Source organism: Trichoplusia ni, chromosome 22 (genome assembly GCF_003590095.1).
Source record: "Trichoplusia ni isolate ovarian cell line Hi5 chromosome 22, tn1, whole genome shotgun sequence".
NCBI classification, from domain to species: domain Eukaryota; kingdom Metazoa; phylum Arthropoda; class Insecta; order Lepidoptera; family Noctuidae; genus Trichoplusia; species Trichoplusia ni.
In genome coordinates, this window is record NC_039499.1 from 1,086,313 (window position 1) to 1,107,758 (window position 21,446).

The 21,446-nt window shown below is 38.2% G+C and overlaps 1 protein-coding gene across 3 annotated transcripts; it reads left to right on the plus strand.

The window, feature by feature from the left end:
• Window positions 1-15,511: 15,511 nt before the first annotated feature.
• LOC113504576 (cell surface glycoprotein 1-like) lies at window positions 15,512-21,179 on the plus strand. Of its 3 annotated transcripts, none has more exons than XM_026886946.1 (4): window positions 15,512-15,546; window positions 15,636-16,768; window positions 20,450-20,827; window positions 20,960-21,179. In XM_026886946.1, exons 2-4 carry the CDS (start codon window positions 15,659-15,661, stop codon window positions 21,131-21,133), a joined length of 1,662 nt encoding a protein of 553 aa, XP_026742747.1. In that variant the 5' UTR covers window positions 15,512-15,546; window positions 15,636-15,658; the 3' UTR covers window positions 21,134-21,179. The 3 variants fall into 3 exon arrangements, with proteins under 3 accessions (XP_026742747.1, XP_026742746.1, XP_026742748.1); XM_026886947.1 differs by having other exon boundaries at window positions 15,513-15,546; window positions 20,450-20,692; window positions 20,894-21,179; XM_026886945.1 differs by having other exon boundaries at window positions 20,450-21,179.
• Window positions 21,180-21,446: the final 267 nt, after the last annotated feature.

Consider the following 21,446-nt stretch of genomic DNA (forward strand, 5'->3'; position numbering starts at 1 on the left):
ATGCGGGTAACTACCACAATATCTTACATTGTTAGATCATAGTTTCACATATACCTAAATAGCTCGCATACTCCATTAAAATAATTTAATTCAAGTATTAACCCGAACTTAACATTTAGGGGAATAACATTTTAAAACAACTATTCGTATGCTGTCTTAAATGAATATTCAATATAGAATTGCGATGCTAAGTTCGTTGCTTTAACATCGCGCTACGCATTATGTCATCGGGAAATAGCTTTCGAGTTGTGTACCAGGTATTATGTACCATTGTGTGGGTATTTCGGGTAGAATTCGTGAGAAAAATTAGCATAAGTCGATTGCGAAGCGACGTTTCTATTATTAACAGTTTCAGCTTGCCTACGGTCTACGAGACTACGGTACTACGAGATCTGTACGTTAGGTTTGGTTATGATTTTCAGTAAGTAATTTCTTAGATTCTATACTGATATTAGATTCATTTATATTAAGGATTTGGTTGTTACATAGCCTTTTATAAAATGTTGCTCATTTATTCAGCAAACTTAAAAAATTAGATTTTGAAATATCATTGATTTTACCAAATGTAATTAAAGGTTAAATCGCTATGTAAGTAGGTATGCTTAAATAAGGTTTACAAAAAAAAGAAACAAGCTCGCTGCAAAAATATTGTAAACATTTATTCAGTTGGCAACAAACTGTTAATAACTGGCCTATTTTTAAAGCAAAACTCCAGCAGTTTTGACAGTACAAAAGTTATAGTATGTGACAGACAATAAGGCTGTCAAGATCTAGTTAAGATACGGCGGCTGTGTCCAAAGGCCGGCGTTGTAACAACAAAGAAACTGCGTTAACTCTGAAAAGAGTTAAACAACGTGTAAATTTGCGAAGTCATTGTTGACACGTATATACCAACATGAAGTACAAAGCGTTATTGAGTAACTTACATGGCTTTATTGGACAGTATTTTCCAACGACTTCAAAGGAGGATATTCTCAATCTGTTTTTTGTTTTGTCAACTTCGGTCTGGATAAACCGATTTTGTTGATTAGTTTTTCATTTGACATTAAATAATTGTCATTTGAATTTCATGAAGCTTAGTTTTTATTTAGAGGATTTATTTTTTTGTTCTTAAAAAAAAATATAGCTTCAATTGCTTACAATAAACTCAATTAAATTTTGTATTCTTCACTCGTATAATATTGTGTATTACTTACGGGTTAAAAACCTTCAATTGTTCTGCCGAAAAGTAATCAAAATATTTTTATAGTTTCATACAAACATCTCGGGTGCTTGCAAGTGAAGGCACTTTGAACTTTAATTTTAAAAGCATCGTTTTTCGTATGACTCTTAATAACAACATAAAGATTTTGAAATTGTTTTGTACTTACGTTATGGAGTCGGTAAAGACCTTAAAGCTTCGAATGTTTTTCGGTTATTGCTTTTAACTTTAAAACATCTGAAAATCTTATAGCAAAAATTGTGCAATTATAATTAGTGGACATCGAAAAAGATTTTAAAAGCTAGATGTGTTTAAATTTTGGTTACCTTCAGAGGGTAAGGCAATTTTTTTGTTTTGGTATCTTTTAGAGGTTTTTTTTTAACTCAAGCACTTGTTTGCCGACAAGTCTTTTTCATTTTATGGAAAGTTACTATTTCAGCTGATGCCTAACCACAATAGTAACGTAGTGTTTACAAAGCGGCAAGTGTCAACTGAACTCTAAACAGTTTGCCTTTGTTGTTATTGTCTTCGCTAAATGCGACACCAATCTATTTAAATAAGTGTTTTTGTGTCCCATCAAATATAATTAGCACTCGGGCCGGGGCGAAAGTAGTCGCTTTTGGGTTTGTTGTAGAGCGGGCGGCGCTATGTGGGCAAGTGGTCGTCACAACTAGGCCGCGTTTCCACCGAACGGGTCTTGACTTTTTGTTCGTGATGATGCGGAACAGAAGAGAGAAATTCGGTGAGATAAAGCAGCACTCGCTAAGGAGGACACGGTCACGAGGAGTCATCGGCTCCAAACTCGACGAATGTAGAGCAAGCGATGTTTCTCCTTGGGTCTCGGCAACCTGTCCGCGCCGGCCGCCATAAGCGCCCCGGCCCCAAATAATGATGCTCGCTACAATGTACATTTCGCGTGCAACTATTTCTAAAAAGCCTACATTTCAACACCGCCACTAAGTTTTTAGTGTTCTGAAGAAATATTATTAAGACCTTGAATAATTTTTTCATGTTTCAAGGTGTGCTAAGTCCGATTCGTGTTTAGTAACAGAAACTTTCTATAATAAGTATTCCTCCGAATGCAAAGTGTACAGTTACATGGCATCGGCAATTAAGACGTATTTTAATAGGAGTGTTTAATGTAAAGAAGAAACAGACCTCCTTGTTAAATTGGTTGTTTTATATAAGCAATATAGATAGGCCTAAATGGTCTCAATTATTGTCGTAACGAGCGACTTTCTTTTGTAACGAGCATATAGAATGCGTGACAAAGGCATTGTTTGCTTAAAAAGGCAAAAAAATCCAATAATATTTTGGAAAGCACGGCGAGTCCTTATGTAAGAGTTCAACGTGACACTTCTCGCGAGCTGTGCGCGTCCGTTCAGCGCGCCACTTTCCTTCACGAACAATATTTGGATAGCTACAGCTACCTTTGCCTATTGGCTTACATTGACCGCGTATTTTACGTCTTTAGATAAGCACTTGAGCAATTATGACTTTTGACATGATTTCACGTTTGTTTTGCAAGTTAGAGTGTTGAAGAGGCTTCGCATCGCAACTGCGTAGTGCGTAGTAACAGCTTTTTATAATTTACTCTTGATTAATCAGCTGTAAATGGGTATTTACGGTACTTGTTCATTATTAACAAGTCGGCACTATCTGTAGTAAGAGTAATAACACAACTAATGTTAACAATAGAATGACAAAAAGTAGGTAAGTAACCGTTCTATCAATATCTGTTATGTAACAAGTTTTAAGCTTCATTTGTTAAAATGTCAGAAAATAACAGCGAGTTAATTTGATAACATCAGGTATAGACTATGTAACTTTTACCTGAACACTATGAAACATTAAATTGGAAAACCAAGAACGTTCGCAAGTATATCTAATAACACCATATTCAGTGTTGAAGAACACTTCCTGACGGCAAGCAATTATTTTAAAACAAATTTAACTTTCTAATTGTTTTGTTTACTGTTCAAATGCCCTGTATCCAAATAATAAAGTTTTTATTGATTTAACAGTTATTTTATGAATTCAAAAATGTTTTGAATTAATATTACTGATATCTTATTAATATTTACAGAACGCGTTAGGATGAGTGCATTTGTTTATGCCAGCTGAGCCACGTGAGGCTTTATATCTATTATTTATAGCGGATGAACGGAGGATGTTTGCGTTTGCGCTGATGTCGGCGTGTCGAGTGTCGTTCGAAGAAGACTCTCGTGCTGACGGCTGACAGCAGCCGCACCAATGCGGGGTCATCGACCTCCAACAACACTATACATTTGGCGAACAATGATTTGGAGTGGCGAGGTGAATGAACCGCGCTCGGAGGGGCTGAGCGTGGGCAGTTATTGACCCATATTGGAGGTGAAATGTAGATCAGTGGGCGAGAGCGGCGAAATTCGCCGCAGAGTCTGCGCGCGGCGCCCGCACTGCCGCGCACTGCGGCCGCGCCGAGCGCGCGCGCACCCGCCGCCCGCCACCAGACGCTTACTATCTGTATACGCACACAGCCGCGCTCTCAATGAAACTACATGATTTGAATAATAGCCAAGCAATGCTCCCATGAATTGTAGGACAGTACCAACATACAAAATGCTTTATTGACTATTTATAGCAAAATAATAAATGCCAATCTGCATAAATTAGATTTATTATCTCGTTGAACTTATGCTAAGCTAGCTCGTTAATTTATCGATCTACAAAATATCTAGAATCTATTCTTAGATTTGGCATTCTGTAGCTGTAACATACTGTAATAAATTTTGTTTGTACCAATCGTAATAGGCGAAAGTGCCTTGGAATAAAATAATCGTTATAGAGGTCAAGTTTTATAGCCGAGCTGTGTCAGGATACGGGATGGGTCAACATGCCCGTATAAATTGATGAACAAACTGACCTGACGACTAATATTGGTTCTAGGACAACCAATGGGCCGGGAAAGCTGAATAAGCGTAATCCATTACAAGCCAGATGTGTTTAATTCGCTTTACTATCGATAAAAGTCAATTATGTCATGTTATTTTTGTCTTTAGCTTCATAGGCACAAATTGTTTTCAGCTGGCCCTGCAGCCGGATCACTTGTAAGTGTGAGTGTACTTGGACCTCGTTCCTTGTAATAATTGTATTTTATTTTATGTTTTTCACTTTAATGGAGTGATGTTTAACAGTATACGTTCGGAAATAATTATCGGAGGTATCGTGGACAGTCGTAGGTATCTCTTATTTCATTAATTAGTGTTCGTGTCGTTTACGTTGACATTTCAGCGACGGAGACGACATTTACGGGCGAAATAATGATGACTATACAAATGTATGAATTCAACTTTTATTTTATGAAATTGTACAGTTGAGAAAGGGCAGTTCAGCTTACAACAAAGCGACAACATGTAAAAACGGAACTTCAAATACTATCTACATATGTGGCTTTAATATTGTAATCGTAATAATTTTGAATTTCGATAAACTAATTGGATCAAAGTTTGAAAAGTTCGTATTTTTTATTTCCAATACGTATTATTTTATCACGTAAACAACAAATGTAAATCACAGTATCTCAATCAATACAGTGAGTTTAAATCTCGTGTGACGTCACTTACCAGTAAAAATTGTACAGATAAGTATTCTTTTCGTCCCAAACTTTGCGTTTCACCTATGTTGCGTTCCCATTCAATTTTTTATTGTTTTGATAATATGAAACAAAATCAAAAAAACTTTTTTAGAAATCTATCTGACGGCCTTAGATACCCTATTCACGTAGCTCTCTTAAAGCAAAGCTTTGTGTATCACGTGTTTGTGATACATCGACCACATTCCAACGACAGTGGCCTTCTACCACCTCAATATGACTTAATAGCCGAATGCTATCAAAAGTAGCACATGAGCTACTCTTAATGAGAGGTCAGTGTGGTAGGTGCGATGTGTGTTATTGAACCCACCTACGATAGTCGGCGCGCAGATAAATATTTTGATTTAGCATGCCTCGGTGCTAGAATTCGTAAGTTATCTGAGGCAATTTTTACGCTTCGAAGATTAGCTAAGGTAAAATTTTGGTTGGTTTTTTGTCATATTTTGATTAAGCCTATGTGTGTTGCCTCTGTATTTGAATCCGTAACTTATCTTGGGCAATTTTTAGCTTTCATAGGAAGATATGTGTTGTTCAAATTTGTTTGGTATTTTATCAAACCAATAAAAAACGCGAATATTTAAGCATCAAAGATGATGAAACGTATAGAAGTTGAGGATTATTCAATAAAAAAATAGGTATTGTAAAAAATCATTATCATTCAATCAATCATGTTAATTTGTTATATTGATAGATTTAGCAAGTACATTTTCAAGCAAGTAAACTTTTTTGCTAGCAAAAAATTAAATCTTATATAATATAACCAAATAAATAATAATTCAGCAAAATATCTGCTTATGTTGATGCGAAAATCGCTCACAGAGAGGAACTCTTGGCACTTATGTAAATATATGATCAAACAAATACAATACACTCAGAACTAAACAAAAAAAAGTGATGAAAAAGAAATGAAATGTGCCTTTGTTTGTAATGATTATTTTGATCAAATGAATTGAAGTGAAATTATTTTAAACGAAATTATTTCAACTATAACTAGTCATCTTCAGTCAAAACCATAAAAAATCGAGATGATTTGCAGAAAACACAGCGAACACTCAAAAGAATCGTAATTTTTGAATTATATAACCCAAATTACATTTTCGAGAAATAATAACTCGTGTGCGATGTAACTCAATGCGCTCCGTATAAAATGTGAGTTTAATGAGTCTATAAAATGTTCATACGTATTGGCGAGTAAAAACATTCGGCGTTCTGATCCTGTACGTGCAGACTAAACCAAGCTGGGAAATGGGTCATTGTATTCTGTGGAGACGGGTCAGTGACCTTTACAACATAAAACTTTTCATTATTACGCTTAAGGACTCAGGAAGTTACGACGAACTACAGATTACCTCGCCGTTTGTCGGATACATCCTACCTACCACGAACACTAACGACCGAGAATTGGTATCGTGAATATTAAATTAGTACAGAGGTTTTTAATTTATAAGTACTGTTCATGTCTTTTTAACACAGGTATGTGTAAATAAGCATTGATTTTCACTGATTAAATATTAGAGTCTGAACAAATTTTGGTGGTTCTATACGATACGTTGTGATCACACGAAAGGTTTAGCTGACCTAAACTCAAATTTTAACTTACCTCTGATATTGGATGCTCAATCACATCTTCTATTATTGATACACTACCAGCCAATCCAAGCTTTTGGCTACATACTTGATTTTTGAGTTTTTTATCATTATTTATTTTGAGTGAAACATTTCTTGTATCTTAGTATTATTAGTGGTATGGTTCTTTGCATACTAGAGTATCGCTGAACACAATTTTATGAACGCAATTCTTGCACTAGATTGAATACTGTTTCTTAGTCTGCACCGTCATGGCATGTAAACCAGCCGTCAACTCACACAGGGTAAGCAGCATTACCTTCAAATAAAATCAATATTCACGTTTGGTGTACTGCGACAGACCTCCACTCATTTTTATTCAACCATCAAGATAAAAACGATTCATTCCAAACGAATCGATTTACTCTTATCTTTAAATTGTATTCTTGGAGGTCCACAAATATGTCTCTTTGATGTCTTACTCGTTGTCGTTTAATTTTATTGGATTATTTCACTGCTTACACCTCGAAGGATTTAAAATAAAAGGTCAGACAACTTCCTCGTATTTTATTTAAATAAAACCTTAGCTTTGTGTATTAATAGACTGTGTAATTTTGCTCACTTGTGTTGCAAATAATTTGAAACTTGTGGTCTCCGCGGGATTTGGTTTCCTCGTTATAGCTCCAATTTTCAATATAGTAGTTAAGTTATGTATTTCTTGGTATCGAGCGATTGAAATAAAACCTACCTATTTATGAAAAAGCTCAGCTGCTTTAACTTTTTGGCTTTGTTTTTTAGGTGAAGTGAACCACAAAGAATTTGTTTCTGAAACATCATGACGTCCGCAAGAGGACTGCCAAATATGCAATGTTTAGGTTTCGCACAAATAGTTAACAAACCTTGTACTAAAAATCCCCAATTGCGACGCACTAATGTTTATTCGTAAAGTAATTAAAAATCGCTTAAGTGTTACGACTGAACGAAGCAAAATGGCGCAAATTAATATTATCTTAAACGAAAACATAACCACTATTGGACAACTTCTCTGAGAATTCGCTAAGCTATTGATTTATAGTGAATCTAGAGTTCTATTCGTTATATCCTAATGGATGAGGAAAAAGACTTAGCTTTCGTTTTAAGATATAATAATGTTAGACGTGTTTCTCTCAATTTTGGGGCAAGTCTCGTAACTACTCGTCATCATCAAGTCAATATAATCAAGAAACAAGCTTATTTACCCTCGTTCACGTCAATCCAGGAACGAATTTCGCCGACCTATTTCCACACGTGCGCGACGAAGCCAACTATAACTTTCAGAAATAAAGAAAACTTCTTTACTGCCTTCGAAACTGTTAACGGCTCTTTGTCCACGTCCAGACTCATAAAATCGCCAAATATTCGAGGGAACGCTTTATGGCATTCCGTATAACGGGACCCTTAATAGATGTTTTGGGGAAAAAATCTATAAGTTTGTACTTACAGAACTTGTCAATGAATTTTTACGTCAATGTTATTGATAAAAGATAACATTGATTAGACGTAAATTGTACGTCAGGTAGATTTACAAAAAAATAGGGATGTTCATTTCTAATATATCAATAAAAAATACGAAGATTTAACGGTGGCGAATCTTTTGTAACGTCACTTGTCAGTAAGAAGTGTACTGATAAGTGACATCACATGAGATTTCAACTTATATCCTCTATTTTGGAAATCTATCTGGCGGCTAATTAGATTTTTTTCCCAATACCCAATTACCATGACATGAGATTGGCGACAGTACATATTAATTTGTACCTGCAATAAAAGATAAATTATATTTTATGACCCTTTTTCGGTAACGGTGGATCGCGTTATCTGTCCAACGGAAACGGAATTATAAAAATATAAATTCCATTTCGCAGTGAGCTTACAAATAATTATAATAAGTCGAATTCGGGTAATTGGAGTGAATGAAAGTAGAGCCTCTGATTGGTTTTGTCCAATTTGGGCTTGTCCGTTAATCGGAGAGGCTAAAATTTATCCTCTAAATGATACAGTAGGCTTTATATAATAAACTTAATTCGGTGTAAATTACCTGCATGCTGTGTTAAGGAGAATCGAAATAACTGATCGTGATTAAACATAATTTCAGATATTTTAGTACCGGACTTGAGGAATTAAGCAAGATACGATATAATAACATAATACACGTCACGTGAAGACACTCTGCTGAGCACAATGTCTCTTTCCATACAGCGAAGGTTTTAGTTACGGTCAACACGCCAGCTCACTGCGAATTAGCGATTTTAGATTCTGATATTAGGAATCCAGGTTTCCCTTCAATAGAATAAAGACAGAAGAATAATTAAGAAAGTCCTACATAAAACTTTGAAAAATAACATTGATATTATCAGGCTCGGATCCAACCAGCATCTCGTGCATACATATCTATGAATTGATACGAATCGCCATAACGACGGTATAAAATACATTATTAAAACAAAATGATGAAGGATGCTGACTTGAGATGTCATCAAAAAACATTCTGCGCATTCCTAACATGAAATTCGCAGTGCTATCAATACCTTTGATCTGAGATAGTGCAGATCCAGCGTTTACAGTGGTATTCACATTCGCATAGTTACTTCGAGTCAGCGAGAAGAATAAATACTGAGTTAGGAATTTTAATAGCCGTAAGGAATTGCATTGTCTATCAATATACTGTTATCTGTACGATATAATACATTTTTTTCTCGATACCGATGGCTGATACAGTCGTTTGCATATCAGCGAGCAATTTATTAGAGAATTAAGGTAGATTCCCTGCGGTCTTCGTCCTCCGTTCGTTGTTGTGGTGGGTAGAAGTAATTTACTTAATGGCATTTCATTTAGTTCGATCCCGTAGAGCATTCTGATGAACCAGTGTGGACTTACAATGAAAAAGGTTTTATTTGTTGTTTATATGGTATTGTATATAAAAGGTTTTTGTTTTATGGGGGTCTAAGAGAGAAACTTCTCCTTATTCATGATTAGGTAAAAAAAACAAGCTTACGTATTGGTTTTTATAAAAAAATATTTGCCCGCTTATCGGATTAAAATTGATTATTTCTATCCACTTTTATTTCTATAATATCTTTGATTATTTCTATCTACTATGGTGGAAATTAAGACCTTGCTTTTCAAGAAATGAAAATGGGTGATTTAAGATGAAGTTCTGAGCTTAGCGCCATGCAATTTTTCTCTTCAACATAAAAACTTTTGAATACTAAATTAAGGTATTCTTTTCTTTATATAGTCCTTTATAGCTTTCATTTTGTTGAAACTAGTATTTTAATATACTAATACTAAAATAACTACATAAATACTCTTTATTGAATACTTACAACCTAGAAACAACATAGCTAATTATGCTCTATGTGCTCTACATTCTTCATTCAAACAAGCAGCGAATATCAAAACAAAACATAATCGCTAGAAGCAGACTGCATTACGGCTACAAACTGTCTGTAAGTCTGTAGTCGTAGCATTTATAGCTGATAGGGATTGACTCCGGTCAGTGAGGGCGTTGGCACCTCCTTGGCTCCACGTGCCTACCACACGTGTCTTAGACTAGTGCCAGCGAATGCAGTGATAAAGATCACAACAGTGCAAAGACCAGAATAACCTATTTCCTTCAATAGAATAGTTAAATAAGATTGGGACGTTGCGAGATTATCGTTGCAACTTTGTTAATGAAATTGATTGAAACGAAATGAAACGTTCTTTTTGTTCTGCAAGTAGGATATAACATTTCTTTGACATGTCTTTTCGGAGCTTTAGTCGACTTTTCCTATCTGCCCATACTGAGAAGAAATATGGAAACAAAGACGTCAGGGGGGACAGTCTACTAGGGGACTAGTAGGTACTGTAGCGAGTTTTACCTGTTGCCCATTTGAAATATGCATCGGTATGCTAATTACCAAGATAACTGTAAAACAATTTGATGAAAGCTTAATTTTAAAAACTGTTAAGTTTTAAAGTCAAATATAAAAGGTACTAAATCATTACTGACTAAGGTTGTCACAAAATCCAATTAGGGAGTTGAAAAATAGTTAAATAAATTTCAGTAAAAAATTCCACGCAACACCTAATTATTTTTCAAAACATAGAGAGCGTAGCAGTGTGACTGAGTAATATTTTTGTATCTGGTCAATATAATAAAAAAATAAACTGTTATGATATACATACTGAATAATTATTCTAGAGTGCCTGTAGCACCGTTTCCATTTGTGATTTGGACAATAATCGAATCCATGATTTGATTTCTGATTTTGAATAGGTTAATCTGATGTTTGCATAATTGGATGCCATTCAATCGCGAAGGCCCCATTCAACAGATTGGGTTGAATGTTGTATTGATTCTGTGCTAACATGTCATATGTCGGTCGATGATGAAGCACAATTTCTAAAAGGCAGTTTGTATTATCAGGTTACTTGTCCAGTTCTCTTGGAGAACTTTCCTTTGTTTATTTGTGACAAGCGCATGTGAGCATGAGGTCGCGATTTGGAATTCCGGGTTCAACCATATTTGACTTGACTTTTCTTTGGAAATTCTCCGTAAATTTTGAATACTTGCTCTTGTTAGAGTCGAATCTGCGACTCCTGGCTAAACGCACCAGCATGTACGTTTAGAGGGCCTTGTACCTTGTAAGATGTATTTCATGTGTCAGACTGCAAATCGTTTGATTTATTTTGTTTCAAATCTAGATACTTAACTTAGTTATTAGTAGAAAATGCTACCAACCACGTTAGCATTTTCCACCAAGGTACCAAGGTACCTGTACACCAAAACTCATCGAAAAAATATCATCATCATCATCAGCCCATATTCGATGAATGTTGGACATAGGCCTCCCTTCGGAAAATGTTCAAATTGTCCGAATTGTGTAAAAAAAAAGAGCTCTTTGACAGCCAATAAATTGATAATGCTAAGCTTGTTCTCAAAAGTACTTTGTTCTATCATGGAAAATTGTTTCTAACTGTACTAACTACAGTCACATAAACAAATCTGTTCTGATGAATATAGGTCTAGCAGGACGTTGATCTCGCCACGAGGACGTTTGTGACATGCTTTGATTTCCGCCTAATATATAAAGTCAACAACACCAGGCGAAAACTGTTGGCAGAACTAAATTTCATAACATGTTTTGTTAGATGTAGGTATGTAGCAATTGTTTAAAGGTTTGCTTGCGTGAGACATGATTCACTTGGAGGTGTGAAAAGAGTTTTGAGTACTCTTAAATCGTGGCCCTATTATAGTCTAAGTATGTACTTTTTATTGTCAAGAGTATAAAAGATGGAGATGGACGTAAGCAAAACAGTTTCGAAATACCCTAAGTCGATTATCAGCTGTTGAAAAAAATATTATCTTAACCTTCATTGGTTGGTCCATTCATATTATGTGGTAAAAAGCGGAATGACGCTGTTGATAGATCAACGTTCAAAGGTACTTTAATTCAATTCATTCATGCATCTATATTATATATACATAAACGTATTAAATTGATCTTTAAGGGCTTAAACATAGGGGTAAGTATAGATTGCCGACATTAAATGTAATTTTTAATACCTGTATCTGTAGTTTGATAAGATTTGTATTAGTAGCATGTTTCATTAGCATTTTAGACTAATATCTACCGATGTTCATTTGTCACCTTTATCTATATAATTTTATCGCAAAGCATGTATTATAAAATAATTTCCGTTGAACAAATCTAATCAAGAAATTTCGCAATTATATGCTGGTCATTTATTTGGGTTTTATAAATACGAGTACTCCTGTAAATAGATTAATTTAGAGAATTCTCTAAATTGTATAACATAATTTATGTCTATTTCATTGTTCTTTTCTATGGTGCCTGAAAGTAAACCTCTCATCTAAGACAGGCTTAAACTCATTTTCATTGAGAAACTTCGTTAAGCCGGCTATTTAATATATTTCTGATAAAAGATGTAGGTGATTTATAGACCTGAACTTTTTTCAAGGAATTGCCGTATTAAAGACGGCACTTTACTTAACAAATGCATTATTGTTTTTTTTTTCATTAGAACGAAAGCTTTATGTTTTAAAGGTTGAATAAAGAATTAGGTCGTGGTCGTAACACTGAAGATACTAAACCTAGCTATAAATTTACTGTTGAGTAATTACTATTTCATGGTAGTTTTTTTTAATAATGCCCTAAATTTATGCTAAAATAATGAACCTCTCACTCATAAGAGATCTTGAGCAAGAGTTCAAAAGCACTATGAAACGTAACAGTTAGTAGTAAAACAAAAGGATAAGCCGAGCTACCGTTAATTTCGCAGCAATAATACTGACAGAATATCATAAAGATAAGTAGGATTAATGATTAAATGTAGGCTTTGAATCATCGTAACATCCCATTGTTCCAGGCTTAATGTTACGGTGGTAACATTTCTCACGATTTTAAAGCTAGGCGGGGCTCGGTATCGATTGCCGTTCTCAGTACGCTATAAACGACCGAGAGTTCTAATTATAGTGCACGCGCCGGCGAACGCCTTATGTCACATAGTACAAGGTTACTATAGCGAGGAAATTTGTTCGAGACGAGTTTCCGAAAGCGGCTCGAAGAAAGTACTTTTACTAAGAGAAGGCGCGACGTGGCACAGTTTCCACGCTAAACGTGGCGGGAGGAGTACGCCGGCTTGCGCGGGCTTTCCAACTCACACAAATTTAACGAGCCTATCTTGCAAGGGAAATATACGGGATTTAATGTAATGTACGACTGGTTACCGGATGGGTACGATGTTTCTCGAATCTCGACTAGGCGCCAGTTTTCCGAGTTTTCCAATTCGCCGCCTGCTCATTGGCGAGATAAATTGATATGGATTTATTCAATGTAAATTTTGTTTAATGATAATTGCTGTGAAATATGGTTATGGTTTAGTATGGGTATATAAATATTATGCCAGATATGATAGTTGGTTATAATATAGAATAAGGTACTGGATTTGTGTAGGTACATAATAATAGATAAGTAAATAGGTGCAATAAATTTGAATTTACTTAATGAGCGTAAGCTCGATCTATTTTTTTTGTCTCACCAACTTTTAAACTCTCTGTTCTCTGTCTCCGTATTACAATTTAACCCCTACTAACGATGGAAAAGCGGTCACCAAGCCAAAAACCACTGCACGAAGCGACGCTGTGACCTACTGCGGGTTTTATCCTCGTATAGGGCAAATGTTTGTGTGATTCACAAATGCTTGTATGATAACCACCCGAATATGTTCTTTTCTTTGAGTTTCCCTTTGTGTAACAAGGCCGCGGAAATCCATATTCAATGGACAATTCTGCTGGTCGGCAGATATCAGCCCCTAGCTCGAGAGGCTCTAGAGCTTTATGTCATCTGCGCGTGGAGGACGTGTGGTGAGCTAAGTATTTATATCGGCGGTACTATTGTTCAATGTAACGAAAGCTTAAATAAATAATGAAGTGTTTAAAGTTCCACAAAATGCGTGACAATTGCGACTACGACTGATTGAATCAGTCTTAACATTTGACAAGATTCTGATAGCTGGCAATGCACTGGCATTTATGGAGGCATTAGAATGACACGAATTGTTAACACTTTATATGCAAATTCTATGAGAAAATGTTCATTGAGCCTTTAACACCTTAGAGTAAAGGTGGTCTTAAGTTATAGAGATTAATTTGAACCCTTATTTTACTGCAGATATATATCACGTATCACAACAAAAAGTCAGAATATGTATGGAAAATAATATTTAAACACAAAATTCGATCAAAATTCTTTGTAAAATATAAAAATACATGTGCTAGAACCTCTAGGTATGTATAGTAAGTACACTTCGGAAAAAGGAGAAATAACTTTTCTTTTTCAATTAAGAGTTGATAAGAAATTTTGATTAAAGTTCGATGTAAGCAAGAAGTTTTAATTAGAAGTTTGCCGAAGTTTGATAGCGGAAACCTAACTTTTTTGTTAGTAGAAAGACAAATTATTTTTGGTTCTAAGTATGAAAACTGTTAAAATTGTAATTATAATTTTACTTCTTTTTATGAAATCTATCCTTCACGTGCGACTTGTCATCTAGTAATTGCCAAGAGAAGGAAAAAAAGTTGCACAACATTACCATCCTTTTATCGAACCAGTTGAGGCCATTTTTCGCCTCGTTCGTTTCGTTTTACTACATGCCCGCTAACTCACCAAAATACATTATGTAAATCTGGGTGTCTTTAAGCTTATGCCTTGAAACATAAATATGGATGTCGCAATTAAAAAAAAGCTTTACACAATCTTCTTAGACTAAACAATAAATATAAAGACATTAAAATGAAAACATAACGTCATGAAATCGAAAATCGTGGCGCTTACCATAACTTCCTTAGTTTAGTTATAAATGGCATCTCACATTCATGTATTAGGAGATTTACCACCCAGCTTCGAAGCTTAGATTCCGCATTCAACAGTACATACGCCTTATTTGATCGTGATAGGTCGGTGCTGGTTCCGCGACCTTTCATTCCTACTTTCGTATTGCATTACCGTTTCGACATTTTCCCTATGTCATTCTTTTGACATGTACGAGTACCCTTATGAAAGGTTCGGTATAGGTAATTGAATAGATTTATTGAAAAGTTTTTAGGATTCCATACACATAATGTGAGAACGAAGCTATATTACCGAGGTTCTGGTGCCTGTCCGTGGTAGATTTTTCTGCCTTTGCCTTTTCGAGAAATCTCAACGTTGCGAGTAAAACCTGCATTGGGTCGGTTTTCTACGATTAGACTTACGTCCAACAGAAACCCGTCTTTTTCGCATATGACACTCGATTCGATTTTTTTAAATCCTGAGCCAAATCGAAATCATGAAACAGAACAAGAATTTCAGGATGGGTTACCTGATGATTTTATCATATAAAGAGTAACATTGGGTTTATGATATACATTGAATTGTTATAATAACTATGCATATATTTTCACAGGAAAAAACAAATAAAATAAATATTAAATTTGGTGGCGATACGCGTAATTGTGGTAGTCTGATTAAAGGTGACGTAGAATTTATGGCTTCGAAATTTGTATAAAAACTGAGTGCTAATAGCTGATTATCATAGTTCTCATTGAAGTGGTGAAAACAAGGTAAGTGATTCAATACTAAAATTAAATATTTTCCTTTATTTAATGGACACATGTACATACAATACAATGTACTTTTGGTCTTGTTTCAGTATTATAACTTGTGCCATACACAATGAAGACCATCGTAGCTCTATTAGCCCTCGTGGCTCTAGCTGTGGCTGCTCCCTTGCCCCTCGTGCAGATCATCGTTAATATCGATGCTCCTGCGAAACCCTCACTCCCACTCCCCGAGCCCTCACCCCTACCAGAACCTGAATTTCCCGAACCCGAGCCACAGCCAGAGCCTGAACCCGAGCCCGAGGTGCCCGAACCCGAGCCCCAGCCTGAGCCTGAACCCGAGCCAGAGGTCCCCGAACCCGAGCCTCAGCCTGAGCCCGAGCCCCAGCCAGAGCCTGAACCCGAGCCAGAGGTCCCCGAACCCGAGCCCCAGCCAGAACCTGAACCCGAGCCAGAGGTCCCCGAACCCGAGCCCCAGCCGGAGCCTGAACCCGAGCCAGAGGTCCCCGAACCCGAGCCCCAGCCGGAGCCTGAACCCGAGCCAGAGGTCCCCGAACCCGAGCCCCAGCCAGAGCCTGAACCCGAGCCAGAGGTCCCCGAACCCGAGCCCCAGCCAGAACCTGAACCCGAGCCAGAGGTCCCCGAACCCGAGCCCCAGCCGGAGCCTGAACCCGAGCCAGAGATGCCCGAACCCGAGCCCCAGCCAGAGCCTGAACCCGAGCCAGAGGTCCCCGAACCCAAGCCTCAGCCTGAGCCTGAACCCGAGCCAGAGGTCCCCGAACCCGAGCCCCAGCCTGAGCCTGAACCCGAGCCAGAGGTGCCCGAACCCGAGCCCCAGCCAGAGCCTGAACCCGAGCCAGAGGTGCCGGAACCCGGGCCCCAGCCAGAGCCTGAACCCGAGCCAGAGGTCAACGAACCCGAGCCCCAGCCAGAGCCGGAACCCGAGCCAGAGGTGCCTGAACCCGAGCCTCAGCCAGAGCCTGAACCCGAGCCAGAGGTGCCCGAACCCGGGCCCCAGCCAGAGCCTGAACCCGAGCCAGAGTTGCCCGAACCCGAGCCCCAGCCTGAGCCTGAACCCGAGCCAGAGGTGCCGGAACCCGAGCCCCAGCCAGAGCCTGAACCCGAGCCAGAGGTGCCGGAACCCGAGCCCCAGCCTGAGCCTGAACCCGAGCCAGAGGTCCCCGAACCCGAGCCCCAGCCTGAGCCTGAATCCGAGCCAGAGGTGCCTGAACCCGAGCCCCAGCCTGAGCCTGAACCTGAGCCGGAGGTCCCCGCAACCGAGCCCCATCCGGAGCCCGAACCTGAACCAGCAATACCCGAGTCTGAATTTCCCGAGCTGAACTGAAGCAGATGTATAACACTCTATTGATTCCACTCCTCCTAGGTACAAAATATTACAAGAAAAAAGCTTTCGCATTATTTATGCTTAAATGACTTATAAATAAACACATTAACTAAAACAAATCGTTTTCATTTATATCAACATTAAAACTAGGCCCTAAAACCTGAAGTGTTAAAAAAGTTAATTTATTATAGCATAGCAATAATAGCAAACTACTGATAGAAATATTGCAGTAGAGGCACACACACTAATATTATGGAGCTGACAGATGCGTCAGCACCAATGGGAAATGTTACGAAATGAGAAGACAATATCACCTTAATGCGTGCGCTGCATCAATGGTTAAAGTTACATAAAAGCAAAAATATCGGAACTGTGCTTAGTAAATAGTTTGACTCACTGTAATGATTTATATGGAAATAGGTACATTTTGTTCTATAACAGTGCGTTATTTCGAAGTCGTTATATAAAATGGTGTTAATTCTTTTACAAATTAATCAACAACTAAAGGGGAACCAATCTGTCCTTTACATAATTTATATTTAACTACATAATAAATTTGTAAACAGACCAAAATATTCATGTAATATTTTTGTATAGTGTACATCGTACTCCAATATTATAAAAATATCACGTCTGATAAAGATTATTATTGGGTAGTAAAACAATTACCTAGTGTCATTCTTGCTTGTGGGAAGTTAGTTGTATTATATGTTATAATATTTTTTCAACTACGAAAACGTACATCCGACGTCAATAAAATACTGAGCCAAACATAGTGAAATTGTAATGGGACTACATGACGGCTATTCCTAAAAAAAAAATCAACAAACAAACATGAAAACTACTAACAAAGAGTACTAACGAATTTAGAACCTTCTCTTTGAAGTCGGATCGGCCTAGGTCTAGACTTTTCCCAACTACGTTGGGGTCGGCTTCCAGTCTAACCGGATTCAGCTAAGTACCAGTGTTTTACAAGGAGCGACTGCCTGTCTGTCATCCTGAACCCAGTTACCTAGGCAACACGATACCCCTTGGTTAGACTGGTTGTCAGACGACTGTCAATGGTGTAGGAATAACAGCCGGGACCCACAATTCAACGTGCCTCCCGAAATACGGAGGATCTCGTTACGACAAAGATCCACCCATCTACGGACTAACCGCGTCAAGCGTAGCTTAACCTGCGATTGATTCACTTATGTTCCTATAGCTTAGCCACGAGCTTTTGAAGTCGGATATTAAATAAATTTAATTAAAATTTTGATGACTTTTATGACATAACACATCAAATCGTATAACAATTATTGTGTTAGACTACTATGGAAAAAATCATTAAAAGCATTAGTTACACTATTTGTTTTTAAAAGACTAGTATAGAAAATAGAGCAAAAAAAAAAGGAAAAACAAATTTTCCAAAAAAGCTTAGAGAAACATAGTTTGGAGAACCAAAAACTATAAGGGTATCTCAACTATAGAATTCTAGATGGCGATGTAAGTAGCATTGAGCATGTGTTGCTAAACAGCTTTCCTTCTTTATTGCAGCATGAGTGATCGAAAATTTTCGCCTTTTCGAACGTATACTAAACAAATACGTACCGGGTTGTGTACAAATAAAAAAAGACGTCACAAGTCGATGAGAGATTAGATAAAGAGTATTTTATTCATACTCATAAATACAAATATAACTTTATGACCCGTCATTTCCAATTCAAAATTAAATGCCATAATCATTAGACTTATCAATTTTATAGGCTTCGGAAGTGATATACAGGTTTATTATAATATTGAGGAAAACATAATCCTATGCAAATCTTAGGTTACTTTGAAGTACTATACTTTCTTTTCGAAGAATGTTTGTAAATGTTTACTTCGTTGTTTCCATAAACCTTGCATAGACGAATATGCTCACGTACGCTCTATGCTAACTACTATTCGATAGACAAGTTTAGTAAGACAAGTCTAACATCAACAAATATTTGTCTTAAAAGTTTCATGCCACAGAGTTTGCCACGCTTACGGTTTGACCGATTTCGTCGTTTTTATGTCCTTATTTGGTTAAGGTGATGGTAGGCTGTAGGCTATTTGAATACCTAGGGATAAACATATGTTTGCGGGAGCTAGTTTGGAAACACAACGTTAAGTAACTAGTTATAACTGTACTAGTATAGTTAAATAGTTGCTGCAAATAAGAAGTCTTGTAAATTTTATACAAAGATATCATGGGCCTAGCCTTTTCCCAACTATGTTGGGGTCGGCTATCAGTCCATCTGGTTTCAGCTGAGTACCAGTGCTTTACAAGGAGCGACTGCCTATCTGACCTCCTCAACCCAGTTACCTGGGCAACACGATAGCCCTTGGTTAGACTGGTTGTCAGACTTTTCAAGCTTCTGACTACCTGTAACGACTGTCAAAGATGTAGGAATAACAGCCGGGACCCACAATTTAACGTGCCTTCCGAAACACGGAGGAACTCGCTATGACAAAGATGGTCACCCATCTACGGATCAACAGTTTCAAGCATAGCTTAACCTGTGATCGTTTCACTTATGCGGTTATAGCTTAGCCACGAGCTAAGCTTTATAAAAAGATAGTCAGTAATATAATAAACACATCTATATACATAAAAATTCTATAAAAAAGTACCAAATCCCAAAAAGTTGTTGAACTTGAATTTGTTTCTAAGTCCTTAAAATTATTTTCATCTTTATATTATTCTTAATTTGGGACATTAGATTTTTTTTTGCTTTCGTTCCTTAAAAGGCAAACTTGACAAAGACTGTCTTTTGATTTTTGATTTTTTTCAAGATTTTGAAGATTCTAGAACGGGACCTGAGGGCCTCCCGAATTTTGTGGAAGGATTTTTTTAAGATGTACGGTGTGCTGTCACGTCCTATTACAATATCACTTTAAGATGTGGACGTAGGCCACCTGCACCCAAAAGATTCAACTACAGACCTATCATGCAATTCAATAAAGAGGCGCGTTTTACGATAATATTTTTATTACTATTATTATGAAGTCTGTATATAGTATTTCATATCTAAATAGACTTCCTGCATCACAGGATGAGAAAATAAACATTTTATTAGTAAGTTTTGTGACGATAAGAGATAGCCTGATAATTGATTTGATATGTGGCTTAAATTAGTATAAAAGCCAAGTGGAACACCAGTAGTGTACAGTTTTCATTGGACGTTGCAAAACAAGGTAAGTAGGAGCAAAATAATTAAAGGGAATTTTTTCTATTTCTTTATTCCTCAGAATTAATTGAAACGTCAGTATACGAATATTCCTTGAAGTAATAATAGATTCTAAATTGTTTCAGTACTATAGCTTGTGTCACACACAATGAGGACCATCGTGGCTCTATTGGCCGTCGTGGCTCTGGCAGTGGCCGCTCCCTTGCCCCTCGTGCAGATCATTGTTAACATCGATGCTCCTGCAAAACCCTCACTCCCACTCCCCGAGCCTTTACCCCTACCAGAGCCTGATTATCTAGAACCCGAGGTCCAGCCGGAGCCTGAACCCGAGCCAGAGATCCCCGAACCCGAGCCCCAGCCGGAACCTGAACCCGAGCCAGAGGTCCCCGAACCCGAGCCGCAGCCAGAGCCTGAACCCGAGCCAGAGGTCCCCGAACCCGAGTCCCAGCCGGAACCTGAACCCGAGCCAGAGGTCCCCGAACCCGAGCCCCAGCCAGAGCCTGAACCCGAGCCAGAGGTCCCCGAACCCGAGCCCCAGCCGGAACCTGAACCCGAGCCAGAGGTCCCTGAACCCGAGCCGCAGCCAGAGCCTGAACCCGAGCCAGAGGTCCCCGAACCCGAGCCGCAGCCGGAACCTGAACCCGAACCAGAGGTCCCCGAACCCGAGCCCCAGCCGGAACCTGAACCCGAGCCAGAGATCCCCGAACCCGAGCCCCAGCCAGAGCCTGAACCCGAGCCAGAGGTCCCCGAACCCGAACATGAGGTCCCAGAACCCGAGCCCCAGCCTGAGCCTGAACCCGAGCCAGAGGTCCCCGAACCCGAACCTGAGGTCTCTGAACCCGAGCCCCAGCCGGAGCCTGAACCCGAGCCAGAGGTCCCCGAACCCGAGCCCCAGCCAGAGCCTGAACCCGAGCCAGAGGTCCCCGAACCCGAGCCCCAGCCGGAGCTTGAACCCGAGCCAGAGGTCCCCGAACCCGAGCCCCAGCCAGAGCCTGAACCCGAGCTAGAGATCCCCGAACCCGAGCCTCAGCCTGCGCTTGAAGACTAATAACTTACTTAAACTAAGCCAATAAATTATGAGCATCTTTTTCTAATTTAAAGTTTTATCATTTAAATAAAAAAACCTTCGCCTGCTGACCACGCGTTTTTGTTTAAAAAAGAACTTTGTACATACACAACCTTCTAGGCTCAACAAATATTTTCTCTTACTTCTATTATTTATTATGATGCACTAAACCTTTATACAGAAGAGAGAGTTTTTTTTCGTATTAATCATATCTGCACATGACGAAGGGCAACGCTGGAATCGAGATTATTGGCGCCGTGTTTTGATTCGGTGGCTTAGTTTGATCAATCAAGAA